This window comes from Oenanthe melanoleuca, chromosome 21 (genome assembly GCF_029582105.1).
Source record: "Oenanthe melanoleuca isolate GR-GAL-2019-014 chromosome 21, OMel1.0, whole genome shotgun sequence".
Lineage (NCBI taxonomy): Eukaryota > Metazoa > Chordata > Aves > Passeriformes > Muscicapidae > Oenanthe > Oenanthe melanoleuca.
Genome location: NC_079354.1, coordinates 591434 through 609406, shown reverse-complemented (window position 1 = coordinate 609406; position 17973 = coordinate 591434). Strand labels below are relative to the sequence as shown.

Sequence of the window (17973 nt, the reverse complement as noted above, 5' to 3'; positions counted from 1 at the left end):
GATCACAGCCCCATCCTGAACAGGAGCACAGCCCCATCCTGAGCAGGATCACAGCCCCATCCTGAACAGGATCACGGCCCCATCCTGAACTGGATCACAGCCCCATCCCTGACAGGATCACAGCCCCATCCTGAACTGGAGCACAGCCCCATCCTGAACAGGATCACGGCCCCATCCTGAACTGGAGCACAGCCCCATCCTGAACAGGATCACAGCCCCATCCTGAACTGGAGCACAGCCCCATCCTGAACAGGATCACAGCCCCATCCTGAGCAGGATCACAGCCCCATCCTGAACAGGATCACAGCCCCATCCTGAACAGGATCACGGCCCCATCCTGAACAGGATCACGGCCCCATCCTGAGCAGGATCACAGCCCCATCCTGAACAGGATCACAGCCCCATCCTGAACAGGATCACAGCCCCATCCTGAGCAGGAGCACAGCCCCATCCTGAGCAGGATCACAGCCCCATCCTGAGCAGGATCACAGCCCCATCCTGAACAGGAGCACAGCCCCTTCCTGAGCAGGATCACAGCCCCATCCCTGTCTGGAGTACAGCCCCATCCTGAACAGGATCACAGCCCCATCCTGAACAGAAGCACAGCCCAGGAGCACCAGCAGCCCTGCACTGTGCTGTGTCAGGATGGAAAGCGGCACAGGCACTTCCCAGCCATGGATGCCTTTGCCTGGAAAAGGCCCAACCATCCATTATTTCATTATTTTTAAGCACAACTCCACTTTTCTTTCCCCCCCTCCTCCACTTTCCATCCCTCAGCCCCTGGGAATTCGTGCCTGTTACACTGCATGAGGCAGGTTTTGGCAGCAGCAGCAGCAGCACAGTGCCTGTGTCACAGCATTTGGGTTCCAGCCTCCCCTGTCACAACATTGACTCCAGCAGGGATTTCTGACACGGGAAACATGCAGAGCATCTGCTGGGATGTGAGCTCTGTGCTGGGTTCTGCCTTGGTTCCTCCCACAGATTGACAGCCCTGTCAATCAAAGCTGCTTCATCAGGGAGCCTGACAGCAGTGGGGACTGATGCTGTCACCTGTCATTTTCCTGGGCATGAATTGGTTGCCATGGAAAGCTTTCCTGCTCTGTGTCTGCCTCCTGCCATTCCCATGGCATGGGAAAACCCTGGATTAGTAACAGCAGCTCAGGTTATTCCTGATAAATAAACCACATTTATAAATCAGGTCAATGACCCAAGTTGATGTGGTTTAATGGGGTTTGTTTATCAGGGTATTTCTGTAGCAGGATATTTATCCTCTGAGTAACCCGTGTTAAACCATGACATTAACTTAAATTCCTTCCAGCCATATTTTCTGGGATACTTAGAGCTTGGAAAAAATAATGATAATATTCTTATATTGGAGAATGTTAGGGAAAAGCTGTGTCTTGTCTTCCCTCTTGAGAAGCTGGTTTGCTTCCTGGCTTGCTGCAGTTTGGATTTATCCTATGGGCTGTGTGGATCTGCCTCCAGTAATCCTGGTCAGTTCAGGACTGGGGAATGGCTGGGCAGCCTTTGCTTTGAGGAGCTCAGGCTGAGTGATGCAAGAACAGGGAGCTCGCCCTGGTTTGGGTCCTTTCCTCATGCTAGGAAAGGACAAAAAGGGAATTCTGGAAAAACAAGTTCCATGTCATCTCCAGGAGCTGTTACTGTGGTTTGGGCTGTTGATCCAGGAGCACTCAGGGTGCAGCTGCCTCCCTTGGTCTCAGTTGCTTTGGAAGGGAAAAGTGCTGCTTCTCTCCTCAAGGCAGGCTGGCTGCTTCCTGGGAAATGGAGTCCAGGGGTTTGTCTTGCAGTGGCAGGCATGGATTTAACTTCCCATGGTGCCAGCTGCCCAAACTGGATAGAGCCAGTTAAGGTGGATTTATTTCATGATACGTTTCTGTCATCAAGGTGTCACCTTACACTTGGGATGTTGGGAATAGCTGGAGATACAACCTCTGATATTCCAGCCTTCCATCAGCAGTAAATCCCAGGGGGGTTTGCTTTCCTCACCTCCTGCCAGCCAGGGCTCTGTGCAGGCATTTCACAAATAAAAGGAGAAGGGAGTGAAAACGAGGCAGGGAATTTTTCCCCCCCACGGAGTTGTTTGGGGTAAAACAGCCTCACTGGCAGAACAGGTTCCACAGGTGGAGGGACTGTAAATGTCGCTGTGATCCTGTCTCACTCCCCAGGGATCCCTTCCCCATCACAGCTGGGCTCCACAGTGCAGAACAGGGCAGGGCCATTTCTCCTGGTGCCCAGCGAGGGAGCAGCAGCTCCAGGGGTTGGCTTTGGCTCTCTGCTTCCCACTGGAGGCAGCAGCAGGATGGTGAGAGCTGGAGTGACCTGGGAAAAGCCGTTCCCAAAGCACCCTCAGCTGCTGCAAAACTGCAGCACACACATCCTGCCCAGGGGGACGGCGTTGCTGTGCCTGAGCCCTCTGGTGACACACAGCTCTTCTGCTGCTCCCTGTGACCTCCCTTGTCCCTTTTCCCAGCTGTGACGTGGGATGCCATGGCCAGCTCCTCGGACAGTGACGATGATGGGTTCATGGCCGTGGATGCAGAGGACGCCGTGGTGGAAGGCACGATGGAGCAGGAGGATGAGCCCCACGCCGAGCTGGAGGTGGAGGAGCCCAGGCCCAGCTCCAGATCGATGCTGGAGCTGCCAGAAGAGGTTTTGGAATACATCCTGTCCTTCCTCTCTCCCTACCAGGAGCACAAAACCGCCGCCCTTGTCTGCAAACAGTGGTATCGACTGATCAAAGGTACAAGTGATGGCAGTGCATTTCTCTAATTGTGGGATTTGGAACCCAGCTCTCTTTTACCTTTGCCTCTTGTTTTCCCCTCAAACTCTGAAATCTGACTTCTGTGAAATCCCAGGGAAATCCTAACAGCCATGGAGTCACTGGCTTTGCTCAGAGTGGTCCTGTAGATGTGCAGAATTGAGTCCCTCAGCCTCTCTCAGGGTAGAAAACCCAGAGAGGCCATAAATTCCCATCCTGGAAGTGTCCAAGGCCAGACTGGACAGGGCTTGGAGTGACCTGGGATTGTGGAAGGTCCCACACTTCCAGCCCAAAGTGAGACAAAGCCCAAGCCCCATGACAGAGCAGCTCCTTTGCTGCCTTTGGGTGCTCCCAATGCTGCAGTGATAACCTTGGATTGCATTCTCTTCCCCAGAGCCCCTGCTGGTGTCCCATGGCTGATGTGGCTTTAATTGTTTGCATCTTGCTCTGTAATTAACATTCCCAAAGCTGCTGCTTTCAGCTGGAAACAACCCTGGCTCTGGTTCTTACAGCTCTGCCTGAGACAAGTGGAATATAAAATCTGCATGAGTAGAGATGTGCATATTCCAGCTTCCTGGAAGAGTAGCCCAGAGACACAGATCCTTCCTTTGCCTCTGCACAGCATTCATTCCAGAGCCTCATGGGGATAATTTAAAGCTGGAGAAGTGTGATACAGCAAATAAGGAGGGAAAATTTGGACAAGGATACAAGCAGAACCTTCTGCTTCATTTTATTTTAATACACTGGGTGATTTCTGGTATGATGCTGTTGGGTGCACACTTTAATCAAGAGCTTCATTTTAAAAACAAGGAGTTTTTCAGAGGAGAGCAGTTAAATCCTGGGAAATGGGACACCTTGCTGCACAAAGGGAATGGTGTTCCTTCTGGAAAACAGGAGTGGGTGAGGAATGCCCTTGGCAGTTTGTGGGGTGATGGCTCATTTATGGACTTCTCCTCATCTGAAAACATTGCTCAGATTCCAGGCATTTCCCACTTTGTCCAGAGCTCAACAGGCTGGGGGTTAAAAAAACACAGCAGGGCCCATGGCCCAAAATTACTCTTTTTGTGCATAATTTTGGGGCAGCAGCTGCCCCCAGCCCTGGGGAAGGGCCTTTTCCAAGTGCTGCAGTCCCGAGTGGCTGCTTGGCTGTTTCCTGGAGTGGCCTGCAAGAGATGCAGCTGGAATGTACAAACACCTGGGATTCACCCCAGAGGGATGTGGGAAACATCCCTGGAGCCAAGGTGAGCAGCCCAAGGCACAGTGTGGCTTTGGGCTGTGTCACCTCTCAGGGAACAGGCAGCTGGGCCTTTCTGGGGCAATTCCAGCCAGAGAAGGGTCTGGAACCAGCACCTGTGAGCTGTGCCCAGAGAGGTCACTCGAGGTAAACAATTGATTCGTGTTCTCCTGGTTCATTTTTCCTGTTTGCCAGGATATATCTGCTGAGCAGTCCTGGAGCTGACATTCCTTTCCCATATGACTCTCAGGGATCAGCTCCTTGAGGACCCCAGGCTTTATTTTTTTATTTTAAAAAAACCCTTCCTGCTTTATATCCTGGAGTGGGATTTCTTGCTGAGGGTGTTCCTGGCACAGGGCTTGAGGAAATCTCTTGGCAGGTTGTGGCATCCTCAGTGCAGGTGCCACCAAGTGTCTGCTGAGCTACTGCTGCTGCCAGAAACCTTCTCCAGACCCTTTTGTCTCCTCAGGGAGCAGCCTCTGTCCCTTCCCAGCACCCTCACAGAATTAATGGCAGCCTTGGAGCATCCCTGCTGATTTTTATCACTGATATCTCCAACTTTTTTCAGATCCCTGGCCAGTAGCTGTGTTCACATTCTTAAAAATTGGTCATTGCACTGAGGTTCCTTGAGGGAAGGGAAGCTGCCCCTCAGGGTGTGATGAGAGAACAAGGGCACAGCAGAGAGGGCTGAACAGGAGCTCTCCAAAGCATCCTAGTGCTTCCTCCCTTTCCCAAAGGCTCTGCTTCCCAAGCTGGAGCTGTGAGGACATTGTGACCCAGCCCAGTGCACAATGCTGATTGCCACGTTTGCAGAGTTGCCTTGTCTTTATTCTCTTTAATCCCCTGCATTCCCAGCGACAGGGGTTTGGAGCTGCTGTCACCCTGCAGGCACAGTTGGTTCCCAGGCTTGCTGACTGTGCTGCTCTCTCCCCAGGTGTGGCCCACCAGTGCTACCACGGCTTTATCAAGGCAGTGCAGGAAGGGAACATCCAGTGGGAGAGCCGCACTTACCCCTACCCCGGCACCCCCATCACCCAGCGCTTCTCGCACAGTAAGTATCCCCTGCTTCCCAAGGGCTGCCAGGTGTCCTGCTTGAAGGACAGCTGTCTGCCAATAAAGGCAGAAGCTTCTCTTTGAAATGGAGAATGTCAACTCCCTTCTTCCAAATTATTATTAGAATTTTGAAATTAAGGGGCTTTCAGGAAAAGATGGGGGAATTAACAATAACAATTCTTTACTAGGAAAATTAAAATAGAAATACAATATTACAAAAGAACAATCTGCCAGAGTCAGAATCCAAGCTGACACCCGTCAGTCAGTCAGGGTGTTGGCACAGTCCCATTCAATGGTGGCTGCATCCTCCTGCAGTGGCAGATGTGGTTCAGCTGGAGCAGTGCTCCTGGAGAAGGTGCAGTTTTCTTCTGAAGGTCCAGAGATTATGGGGAAAGGTCCAGTGTTCCTCTGGAACCCAGTGGAAAGATGGATAACTTGCTGTTCAAAATCTCAGTTTTTATCTAAGTTCAAAAGGCTTGGCTCCTCCCCTGGCTGGAGCATCTCCCAGTGGGATGATGGAATTTTATCAGTCATGCCCTGGGACTCACTGGCCATTAACAGGAGATATCTCCTGGAGGGAGGATGGGCTGTGGGAAGATAAAGATGATTGCCCAGCTGGTTTAAAGATGGCCCATGAGCAGATAATGTGTGCCAGGAGATCAGGGTCACTGCCCCAGCTGGTTTTAACAGATGGTGACAGAATCCACATTTCTGGCCACATCAGCCCAACACACAGTGCCATCCCCTAGAGTCTGCTGGAGCTGCCTCCCTCGGGGGCTGGCCATGCTACCTGTGCCCATCACTCAGCACAGCAGGGATTTTGGGAGCTGCTGGTCATGGTGGGCTTGTTGATCATAGGAAATGCTGATGGAGTGGGATTGTGGCTTGCTGGTTGTGCAGGGATCTTTCTGCAGCTGCCCAGGTTGGAAAACTCTCCCAGATCATGGAGTGAACCCTTGACTGAAATGTGTCCCCAGGTGCCACATCCACCTTGGGACACTTCCAGGGATGGTGACTCCAGCATTGTCTGTGCCAGTGTCTGGCTACCCATTCCATGGAAGGTTTTTCACAATATCCAACCTAAATCTCCCCTGGCACGGCTTGAGGCCATTTTCCCTTGTCCTGTCCTTGTTTCCTGGGAGCAGAACCTGATCCCCCAGACGTCCCTTCCTGCCAGGGAGTTGTTCAGAGCTACAAGACCCCCCCTGAGCCTCCTTTCCCAGCTCCCTCAGCCTCTCCTGGTGCTCTGTTCCCATCTCTGAACACGCTCCAGCCCCTCAGTGTCCTTCTTGTCCTGAGGGACCCAGAGCTGCCCCCAGGATTTGGGCCTGAGCTTTACGTCCTCCTCAACAGCCCCTCCCTCAGCCCCTGGAGTGGAGTCAATCCCATCAAAACTGGTGAGTTTTGGGAAGTGCAGCACTCAAGGATGTGCACCAGCTGCTCACACAGGTCTGTGAGGAAAATTGGGAATTCTCCAACATGCTGAGTTCAAATGGAGCAGAGCTGCAGGTGGATTTGCTGACAGAAGGGAGCAATTCAGCACCACTCAATGTTTGGATGAATTCTTCCCCTGCTTCCAAGATTCTGGAAGGGAACAGAAAGTGAAAAGATACCTAAACACAGTGCCTTTGAGGGAAATATATTGAAATAAACCCTGTTCTTGGAGTGCACTAGCATTGAGCTGCCTCAGCTCCAACAAAAAAACATGACAAAAATTCCATGCTGTGACTCCAGCACAGGGTCTGAGCCCTCTGGGGGACAGCTCTTGCAGGAAGCAAACTGCATTTTTGTAAGGGAAGATAAACACTGTGCAAGCCCTGCCATTCCAAGAGCAGCAGGCATCACATTTTCATCTTCCCAAGCAATAATTTACGAGGCAGCCGCTGCTCTTCCTGTCAGGACAAGTCCAGGAGACGCTGTGGGGAGCTCTGGTGAAGTCATTGTGCTCTGCCGAGATATCCTGCCTTCCTGAAGGATGAAAAGGCTCCCTGCTTCACAGCTCCTTTTTAGCAACGACTTCACATTTGCATGTATTTCCCCTCAATTTTAGCAGCGTTTTTGCTACTGCTGAGTGCTCAGGTCAGCTAGAAATTCCCTGGGAAAGGCTCAGAGTTGCCCCAAAGAGCACTGTGTGCTCTTTCCTTTATCCTGCTGCCTGCCACGGGCTTCCTGGCTCCAGAGTGAGTTGTCTCCCTAAATCCACTGCCCTCGGAGCGTGTAATCCGTATTAGCCTCGCTCGGTGACAGTGTCCCAGCTCTGCCCGGCCCCGTGGCCACGGCAGCGTTATTAATGCACTTTGTGGGCACAAAGCTAATCTGGATTAACTTGTTTGCTGACTTAAATGGATTGGTTTGTGAGCAGCTGCCCAGATCTGCAGCCTCTGCTTTCCCTGAAGCAGGGCTCGGTGCCTGCGGGCGAGATCCCAGCGTTAAAGTGAAGCTGCAAATCATCAATTCCGGAAAGTCAAAGTGAATCTCTGTAAAATCCCAAGGGATGACGGTGAGCTGAGGTGGAGGGAACAGGAGATTTGTGCAGTGGGGAGGGATGCAGGGAGGACTCACAAAGCTCTTTTTGAGGGATGAGTGGTTTGCCAGTTTTTGTGGGAAGACGTCACCGCCCAGGCACGAGTCAGCGCTGCCATCAAAGCTCTGTCTGGGGCTCGCTCTCTCTTCCAAGAATTATTAGAGCTATCCCAGAAGTGCTCACAGGGAGCACAAACGGACAAGGAGGGGAATTTTAAGCAGTTGGAGGTCAACCTGTCTGCTCTCAGTGCTGAGGGGAGGAATGGCAAAAGTGCTTGATAAGGAATAATGAATGGAAGGCACTGCTGTGGGGAGGGAGTGCTTGGCAGGGATCACAGCTGAGAACAAACCGTGGACGAGCTGTCCTTTTCCAGAGGGTTTGACTGAAGCTGCAGAAGTATCAATACTGCTGTGTGTTTAGGGGCAGAAGTCCTCCATATTTGGGGGTTTTTGGGTGATGTTTGCAGGAGTCACCGAGTTGTTTTATGTATGAACCTGCGAGGTCATAGCAAGGCGATGAGTCACGGGGTGAAATCACTGCCCAAAGTCGGAAAACGATGTCAGGAGGCTCAGGAATGCAGAAACGGAAAAGCAGCAAAGGAATGCCGACCGTTGTGCCAGGGATATTGATCCTGTGCTGGAGGAGTGACTAATTTTAAACACTGATTTATTGTTTTTGTTTCCACGGAGCCTGGGGTTGGTGGCACCACAGAGTGAGTAATTACAGCAATTTGTGGGTTTGACAAACCCGTTGGGAGCGGTGAGAGCTGGAATGTTTGTTTTACAGGATGGGCTGCCCCTGGAGCAGAGCTACAGCTCCTCCCAGCACCCAGCCTTGCTCAACATCCCCGGATTTTTGGCTGCACCCAAGCCCTGCACTGCAAGGAGCAGGACAATGGCATTTTAGGGAGTGAGGAGATCAAGGTGGAGATGAAGATAGAGGGAGATGGGAGAGCTGGGGACGTTCAGCTGGAGAACAGAAGGCTCTAGGGAGAGCTCAGAGCCCTTTCCAGTGCCTGAAGGGGCTCCAGGAGAGCTGGAGAGGGACTGGGGACAAGGGCCTGGCGTGACAGGACACAGGGAATGGCTCCCACTGCCAGAGGGCAGGGCTGGATGGGATATTGGGAAGGAATTGTTCCCTGTGAGGGTGGGGTGACTCTGGCACAGGGTGCCCAGAGCAGCTGTGGCTGCCTCTGGATCTCTGGCAGTGTCCAAGGCCAACATCAAGGGCTGTCACCCTCCAACCAAAGGACTGTGTGGGAATGGGATTTACAGCCCAGCCATCCTTCCCATCCAGTGGGAAACATAACCCTTGAACTTCAATGGGTTAATTTATTTCATGTTCTCCAAGTTTCAGAAGTTAATGTTCTTCAGTTATGGTGAAGGGAATGTGCTTTCCATTTGGTTTTCCCTTCCAAGTCATCTCTGCTTTGGCTATTGGCTGCTCTGGGTGAAAATCTCTGATGATTCTTTACTCAGGAGATGGAGTCAGGAGTGTGGTCAGAACCAGCTGCCTCTGCTCCCTCTGAGCATCAGTGTCTTCAAACATCAGAATTATTGATTCATTTCCAAAGATAAGCCACTTCTGCAGTGTGCTGAAACTCTGGGGGGGGGTCACTAAATTTTGCTGGGACATTAAAAAATCCAACAAAGTCCATTCAGTGTTTTCCGCCAAAAAAAAACCAAAACAAAAACCCTAAAACCATCAGGGACATGCACAATTACCCCCAGATTTATTCTACACGTGATAGAAACTATATATAAACATATAATGGAATCACAGATTATCCTGAGCTGGATCCACAAGGATCATCAATGTCCAGCTCCTGGCCCTGCACAGAACAGCCCCAACAATCCCACTGGGGGATCCCTATAGGCTGGAATAAACTGCAATTTTCATTGTGCTTGCTTTTTCCTATTTTTCTCTTTTTCCTCAAGCTGCTCTGCCTTCCTTGTCTTCAGCAGCTTAAAATGACTCTAAAAAGAAGTAGGAAAGCACAATCTCAGTGATTTTGCTGTGGGGTTATTCTACATGCAATTTTACAGAAAACACGGAATTCTGCCCAGGCAGACAAGCTGAGCAAGCCCTCCCTGCTCCATCTTTCAGTTCCCTCTTGCCAGAGGTACCTGGATGCTGCAGACACTTCTATGGATTTTGTTTTGGAGCCAAAAGCTCTTGATTTCCATGGGTATCTTTGAGGGGCTGTCAAATGTGGTGTTCCCCATCTCGCTGCCTCATCCTTCCCATAGGGAGCAGAGGGAATGCCCTCGGATGATGCTGAGTTCTAGTGGGGCTTTTGAATGAGATGATGTGAAACCCTGAGAAGAGAGCAAACCCCAGCCCTGGGTGCACAGAGCAGGGTCTGTGAGCTGTGTGAACTGGCTTAGGAAAGGTCAGGGAGCTGGGTGCCTTAATCACAGCTAAGCTAATTAATTACAGGCTCCTAAGGCAGTTTTCTCTGCACTTTGAGGAGCAGCTCTGCCTGAGGGGATAATCCTCTTGAGCTCCAGTTCTTGCTGGAGCTTCACTCTGCTCAAGAATACCCTATGGTTCTGGGGAGCTGGGGCACCCTGGCTGCTTTTGTGCAGGGAGGAAAGGGCCTGGTCTGGGTGTGGGGCACACAGAGCAGTGACAGGAGCTGTGTGGGGCACAGAGCAGTGACAGGAGCTGTGTGGGGCACAGGGCAGTGACAGGAGCTGTGTGGGGCACACAGAGCAGTGACAGGAGCTGTGTGGGGCACACAGAGCACACAGGGCAGTGACAGGAGCTGTGTGGGGCACAGAGCAGTGACAGGAGCTGTGTGGGGCACAGGGCAGTGACAGGAGCTGTGTGGGGCACACAGGGCAGTGACAGGAGCTGTGTGGGGCACACAGAGCACACAGGGCAGTGACAGGAGCTGTGTGGGGCACAGAGCAGTGACAGGAGCTGTGTGGGGCACAGGGCAGTGACAGGAGCTGTGTGGGGCACAGGGCAGTGACAGGAGCTGTGTGGGGCACAGGGCAGTGACAGGAGCTGTATGAGGCACACAGGGCAGTGACAGGAGCTGTGTGGGGCTCAGGGCAGTGACAGGAGCTGTGTGGGGCACAGGGCAGTGACAGGAGCTGTGTGGGGCACAGGGCAGTGACAGGAGCTGTGTGGGGCACAGAGCAGTGACAGGAGCTGTGTGGGGCACACAGAGCAGTGACAGGAGCTGTGTGGGGCACAGGGCAGTGACAGGAGCTGTGTGGGGCACAGAGCAGTGACAGGAGCTGTGTGGGGCACACAGAGCAGTGACAGGAGCTGTGTGGGGCACACAGAGCAGTGACAGGACCTGTGTGGGGCACACAGAGCAGTGACAGGAGCTGTGTGGGGCACACAGGGCAGTGACAGGAGCTGTGTGGGGCACAGAGCAGTGACAGGAGCTGTGTGGGGCACAGGGCAGTGACAGGAGCTGTGTGGGGCACAGAGCAGTGACAGGAGCTGTGTGGGGCACAGAGCAGTGACAGGAGCTGTGTGGGGCACAGGGCAGTGACAGGAGCTGTGTGGGGCACACAGAGCAGTGACAGGAGCTGTGTGGGGCACACAGGGCAGTGACAGGAGCTGTGTGGGGCACAGGGCAGTGACAGGAGCTGTGTGGGGCACAGAGCAGTGACAGGAGCTGTGTGGGGCACACAGAGCAGTGACAGGAGCTGTGTGGGGCACAGGGCAGTGACAGGAGCTGTGTGGGGCACACAGAACAGTGACAGGAGCTGTGTGGGGCTCAGGGCAGTGACAGGAGCTGTGTGGGGCACAGGGCAGTGACAGGAGCTGTGTGGGGCACAGAGCAGTGACAGGAGCTGTGTGGGGCACACAGAGCAGTGACAGGAGCTGTGTGGGGCACACAGAGCAGTGACAGGAGCTGTGTGGGGCACACAGAGCAGTGACAGGAGCTGTGTGGGGCACACAGGGCAGTGACAGGAGCTGTGTGGGGCACACAGAGCAGTGACAGGAGCTGTGTGGGGCACAGGGCAGTGACAGGAGCTGTGTGGGGCACACAGGGCAGTGACAGGAGCTGTGTGGGGCTCAGAGCAGTGACAGGAGCTGTGTGGGGCACAGGGCAGTGACAGGAGCTGTGTGGGGCTCAGGGCAGTGACAGGAGCTGTGTGGGGCACACAGAGCAGTGACAGGAGCTGTGTGGGGCACACAGAGCAGTGACAGGAGCTGTGTGGGGCACACAGGGCAGTGACAGGAGCTGTGTGGGGCACACAGGGCAGTGACAGGAGCTGTGTGGGGCTCAGGGCAGTGACAGGAGCTGTGTGGGGCACAGGGCAGTGACAGGAGCTGTGTGGGGCACAGAGCAGTGACAGGAGCTGTGTGGGGCACAGGGCAGTGACAGGAGCTGTGTGGGGCACACAGGGCAGTGACAGGAGCTGTGTGGGGCTCAGGGCAGTGACAGGAGCTGTATGAGGCACACAGAGCAGTGACAGGAGCTGTGTGGGGCACACAGAGCAGTGACAGGAGCTGTGTGGGGCACACAGAGCAGTGACAGGAGCTGTGTGGGGCACAGGGCAGTGACAGGAGCTGTGTGGGGCACACAGGGCAGTGACAGGAGCTGTGTGGGGCACACAGAGCAGTGACAGGAGCTGTGTGGGGCACAGGGCAGTGACAGGAGCTGTGTGGGGCACACAGGGCAGTGACAGGAGCTGTGTGGGGCACACAGGGCAGTGACAGGAGCTGTATGAGGCACACAGAGCAGTGACAGGAGCTGTGTGGGGCACACAGGGCAGTGACAGGAGCTGTGTGGGGCACAGGGCTGTGACAGGAGCTGTGTGGGGCACACAGAACAGTGACAGGAGCTGTGTGGGGCACACAGGGCAGTGACAGGAGCTGTGTGGGGCACAGGGCTGTGACAGGAGCTGTGTGGGGCACACAGAGCAGTGACAGGAGCTGTGTGGGGCTCACAGGGCAGTGACAGGAGCTGTGTGGGGCACACAGAGCAGTGACAGGAGCTGTGTGGGGCACACAGAGCAGTGACAGGAGCTGTGTGGGGCACAGGGCAGTGACAGGAGCTGTGTGGGGCACACAGAGCAGTGACAGGAGCTGTGTGGGGCACAGGGCAGTGACAGGAGCTGTGTGGGGCACAGGGCAGTGACAGGAGCTGTGTGGGGCACACAGAGCAGTGACAGGAGCTGTGTGGGGCACACAGAGCAGTGACAGGAGCTGTGTGGGGCACACAGAGCAGTGACAGGAGCTGTGTGGGGCTCACAGGGCAGTGACAGGAGCTGTGTGGGGCACACAGAGCAGTGACAGGAGCTGTGTGGGGCACACAGGGCAGTGACAGGAGCTGTGTGGGTCACAGGGCAGTGACAGGAGCTGTGTGGGGCACACAGAGCAGTGACAGGAGCTGTGTGGGGCACAGGGCAGTGACAGGAGCTGTGTGGGGCACAGAGCAGTGACAGGAGCTGTGTGGGGCACACAGGGCAGTGACAGGAGCTGTGTGGGGCACAGGGCAGTGACAGGAGCTGTGTGGGGCACAGGGCAGTGACAGGAGCTGTGTGGGGCACACAGGGCAGTGACAGGAGCTGTGTGGGGCACACAGGGCAGTGACAGGAGCTGTGTGGGGCACAGGGCAGTGACAGGAGCTGTGTGGGGCACAGGGCAGTGACAGGAGCTGTGTGGGGCTCACAGGGCAGTGACAGGAGCTGTGTGGGGCACAGGGCAGTGACAGGAGCTGTGTGGGGCACACAGAGCAGTGACAGGAGCTGTGTTCTGTTGCAGGTGCATGTTACTATGATGCAAACCAGTCCATGTACGTGTTCGGGGGCTGCACCCAGAGCAGCTGCAATGCCGCCTTCAACGACCTCTGGAGGCTGGACCTCAACAGCAAGGAGTGGATCCGGCCCCTGGCCTCAGGTGAGCTGCCCCCGTGCCTCCTCCCTCCTCCCCAGTGCTCGGGTTCCATTTGTCTGTGTGTGCCTCAGCATGAGCCTGCTGGGACTGGGCTGTCCCAGAGAAATGCAGGGTTTGTGGCAGAATCTGTCTGAGAGTTGGGATTGTTCACACTGGAATAGGCTGGGAAAGATGTGATGATTGTTCAGCCTGGAGAAGGCTGAGAAATTGGAATTGTTGGAATTGAACAGAGGGCTCCAGGGAGAGCTCAGACCCTTTCCAGTGCCTAAAGGGGGTCCAGGAAAGCTGGAGAGGGACTTGGAGGGGATGGAGGGCCAGGACAGGGAATGGCTTCCCACTGCCAAGGGCAGGGATAGATGGGATATTGTTCAGGAATTGTTCCCTGGAGAGTGGGCAGGCCCTGGCACAGGGTGTCCTGAGCAGCTGTGGCTGCCCCTGGATCCTGGCAGTGCCCAAGGCCGGGCTGGAGCAACCTGGGGAGTGGAAGGTGTCCTGCCCATGCCAGGGGGTGGCACTGGGTGTGTTTAAGGTCCCATTCCCTGATGGCATGCTGAGAACCATTGTCCCAAAGCTGAGATTTTCTTCACTCATTCCAGTGGCTCCCACTCCAGGTATTTTGGGGAGTGGAGCAGACAAGCCTGTGCAGGTGGGAGAGCGTGGGAAAGCAGCTTCATTCCTGTTGTCCAGGCACCCTCAGCTGGGCAGGAAGACACCACAGATTATTTCCCACACTGGTTTTTCTGCTGGAAATGTCACCCACAACAGTTTGATTTTTTCCTTTTAATTTCTGAATTCTACTAAAATAACTTTGAGGAAAGCAGAACTGGGGTAATCTCTTGGGACAGGGGGAGAAATCAGTGTCGAAGCTGTTTTGGCAGGAGGAAGAAGGAGAAAAGGAGCTCAGTATTCAGCAGCACTCCTTGTTGGGTTCAGAATTCCCTGTCCTGTGCTCTAAGTATTGCAGACTGCTCAGATACTGTTTAAAGTATTTTCTTGTCTGGCACTTGAAGTCCTCTAAAATCCAGGGAATAAGGAGATAGAGGTGGAGGTGGATGTAGAGGGAGATGGGAAAGCTGGGGGGTGTTCACCTGGAGAAGAGAAGGATCCAGGGTTACCTCATAGCCCCTTCCAGTGCCCGAAGTCCCTCTCAAAGAGAGCTGGAGAGGGACTGGGGACAAATCCCAAATGCTGCTGTCACCTGGGAATTTCCACCTGTGAACACCTTGCTTGGTGCTTGGATCTCCAGCCACACTTCCCTTGTGTTCTGGTTTTTGTGTCACAGCCCCTGTGTGACTCCCACAGGGGAGAAGCAAGGAGCTGTGGATTGAAACGGGGGAAAGGAACCCGCCCCAGCAGACGGGCTCCTGCGTCCTGCTGGGGCTGGGCAGGGCAGGGGGACCCGGGAGCTCTGCCCCGGCTGGGGCTGGGCAGGGCAGGGGGACCCGGGGAGCTCTGCCCCGGCTGGGGCTGGTGAGGGTGACCCGGGAGCTCTGCCCCGGCTGGGGCTGGGGCTGGGGCTGGGCAGGGCAGGGTGACCCGGGAGCTGTGCCCCGGCTGGGGCTGGGGCTGGGGCTGGGGCTGGGGCTGGGGCTGGGGCTGGGGCTGGGCAGGGCAGGGTGACCCGGGAGCTCTGCCCCGGCTGGGGCGGGCAGGGCAGGGGGACCCGGGAGCTCTGCCCCGGCTGGGGTGGGCAGGGCAGGGGGACCCGGGAGCTGTGCCCCGGCTGGGGCGGGCAGGGCAGGGGGACCCGGGAGCTCTGCCCCGGCTGGGGCTGGGCAGGGCTGGGGGACCCGGGAGCTCTGCCCCGGCTGGGGCTGGGCAGGGCTGGGGGACCCGGGAGCTGTGCCCCGGCTGGGGCGGGCAGGGCTCGGAGCCGTCCCCATCCCAGGGCGGGAACGCGCGGCGGGGCCGGGTCCCACGGGAAATCCCCCGAGGAGCTGTTCCTGCTCGTGGCACGGCAGATGGGATCGCAGCTGAAACTGGGGCCCGCGAGCAGGGAGCGCTCCGTTCCTGCCTCTGCAGGGGATGAGTCACCCCGGTGGGATCCGCACAGCTCCCGCCCCTGCTCTGGGTGCCCTGAGCCTGGGAAAGGAGAGTGGCTGCAGGGGGCAGCAGCTGGGAGCTCTGAAATCCTGCCACGTGAGTAAGGCAGGAGAGGGCTTTTTAAAGGAAAACCGAAGAGGTGACATTGGTTGATTACCGCTCGTTGTCTGTGCAGGCTAATTGCTGTGGAGGAATTCCCACACCTGCCTCACAGACCCCAGAGCTCTGGAATAAGACCCTGGCTCTTTCCCAAGGCCAGGTCTTGCTCGGAGAGGTTCCCTCACACTCCACGTGTGCTCTTGTTAAGCATCTTCTCTAATGAGCCCTGGGCACAGAATAGGAGCACAATGTCTTGGACACAGCTTCATCCCTTTCTGAGAGCCTTTTCCAGGAGAAAACACCCTTTTGTTGTTGTTGTTGCTGTTTGTTCCTACCTGTTTTCATCCAGGTTTTCTGGCTCCCAGGCATGAGATGACATCAGAGCTGGATAATTCCCCTCCAGCCCGAGCTGCTTCATCTGGGAGTAAATATTTAGCCTTCAAAGAAATAATTGGCCTGGGTTTCTTTCGTCTCAGAGACGGAGGAGGGAGATAATTACTTCAAAAAACTCTAATTTTTGAGGTTTCAAAGTATTTTTTTGCTTAGATCTGAAACAATGGCTTTGACGTATGACTGATGGGGCTGGAGCAGCACAAGAGAGTTGTTGCCTGGCTCTTCTGGAGAGCTTTTGGTGGGGTTGGAAGCTCTGGAAAGGAGGGTGGCAGGCAGCAGGATCTCTGTTTTTGGAAGGTGCCCCCCAGCTCCTCTCCCTCGAGCTCTCCTGGCCATTGTGGAGCTGCTCCCACCCCTTCCCATCCCACGCAGGATCTGCTGGAGCAGGAGCAGGATAATTACCAGCCCCACGTGTGGGATGCTGCAGTGCTGTCCCAGGGTAGGTGGTCTCTGGCAGGCAGAGGCCTTTTCCATGTGTTGGGGATGCTTTCCTTGCCCTCACTTGCACAGTTAACCTGGGCACTTGTTGGAATTTGAGCCCATCTGTGCTCAGAGCATCCTGATGGAGGACTGGGGGTGGTTTATGCTGGAATCTGTATCCAGCTGGAGGCCAGGGTGAGGCTCCACTCCTGTGAGTCCAGCTGGAGCACACTGGTTTCAGTGGTGAGAGTCCCTGCTGCTCCCCAAAAATGGGCTGAACAGCCAGGAAAGAAACCAAACCCCATTTGGAACAGAGAGTCCCAGGACTTTCAGTAACTGGAGGGGCTCCAAGAACGCTGGAGATGGACTTTGGACAAGGGCCTGGAATGCCAGAGGGCAGGGTCAGCTGGGATATTGGGAAGGAATTGTTCCCTGTGAGGGGGATGAGGCCCTGGCACAGGTTGACAGTGTCCAAGGCCAGGCTGGACAGAGCATGGAGCAGCTGCAACAGTGGAAGGTGTCCCTGCCCATGGCAGGGCTGGGACTGGATGGGCTTTAAGGTCCCTTCCAACCCAAACCATTACATGATTCCATGACTTCATGCAATGGGAGCTGCAGAGGGTTGTGCTGAGGCCTTTGCTGATGCTTGGACCTGGCTGAGCTGGGATTCATCCCTGGATCTGCTGCCCTGCTGGCAGGGAAGGTTTGTCCTGTTTCCCTGCAGGCCTGTGAAGCTCCTGGTGAGCTCCCACCCATCCCTGTGCAAGGGAAGCTGCTGGAGGCTCCCAGAGAAGCCCCAGGTGCTTTGGCACCATCTGAGCCTCCTGTCCACACATCCTGCAGGGATAACTTGCAGGCAGAATCGGGAGCATGTCCCAGGCAGTCTCCTGCTGCCCTGCCTGGGCTGTTTCAGGCTGTGTCTCTGCAGCCTCATCCCTCCCTGGGTTCCTTGGTTCCAGTTCCTCTCAGTCCTGCCTCAGAGATCTGGCCTCTCTCAGCCAGAACCACACCAGAAAATGCCTTTGTGAAATAGGGAGAGAAAGGCCAGGAGCTTTGCTCTCCCGGTGGTTCATGGCACAGAGGTGAAAAGCTTTTCCCTTTAAAACTGAGCCTGTTGTGGTTATAAAGTCAGCAATGGTGCTGGAAAGAGCAGAGCTTTGCAGGGAGAGAGAGGCATTCCTGCTGAAGTCCTGTAAGATCTGCACATCCTCCTCTTGGGTGTGTTTTATCATCCCCTGTGCTCCCACCTTCCTGCAGGTCCCTGGGGAGGCAGGAGGGCTGGGAAGGGCCCTGTCCCTCCCGTCCCTCTCTGACCCCACAGGAGCTCAGGAGCCCCAAGGCTTCGCTTTTCCTGTTGCTGGGAGGAGACTCCTAGTGCTGCTGCCTGGGCCACCCTTGCTCTGGCACAGGGACCTCCCCAGGACTTCTCTCCAGGTGTTTTCTGTCCCTGGTGAGATGGGAAAGCTTCTCATCTTTCTCAGGATTCCGGGATCAAACCAGGCTCGGAGGCAGAACTCCACCTGTCCTCGCAGAGGCTGATCCTCCCTCCTGCTCCAGCCT

General features: G+C 55.2%; 1 protein-coding gene across 1 annotated transcript in view; it reads left to right on the top strand.

Annotated features, from left to right (window-relative positions):
• Nucleotides 1-17973, top strand: part of FBXO42 (F-box protein 42) — a 46452-nt gene that overhangs the window by 12642 nt on the left and 15837 nt on the right. Inside the window, exons 2-4 of the mRNA XM_056508246.1 lie at nucleotides 2492-2761; nucleotides 4948-5064; nucleotides 13327-13461. Of these exons, the coding sequence (XP_056364221.1) occupies nucleotides 2509-2761; nucleotides 4948-5064; nucleotides 13327-13461 (505 nt within the window). The 5' untranslated portion in view covers nucleotides 2492-2508. The remainder of the gene's footprint in view (nucleotides 1-2491; nucleotides 2762-4947; nucleotides 5065-13326; nucleotides 13462-17973) is intronic.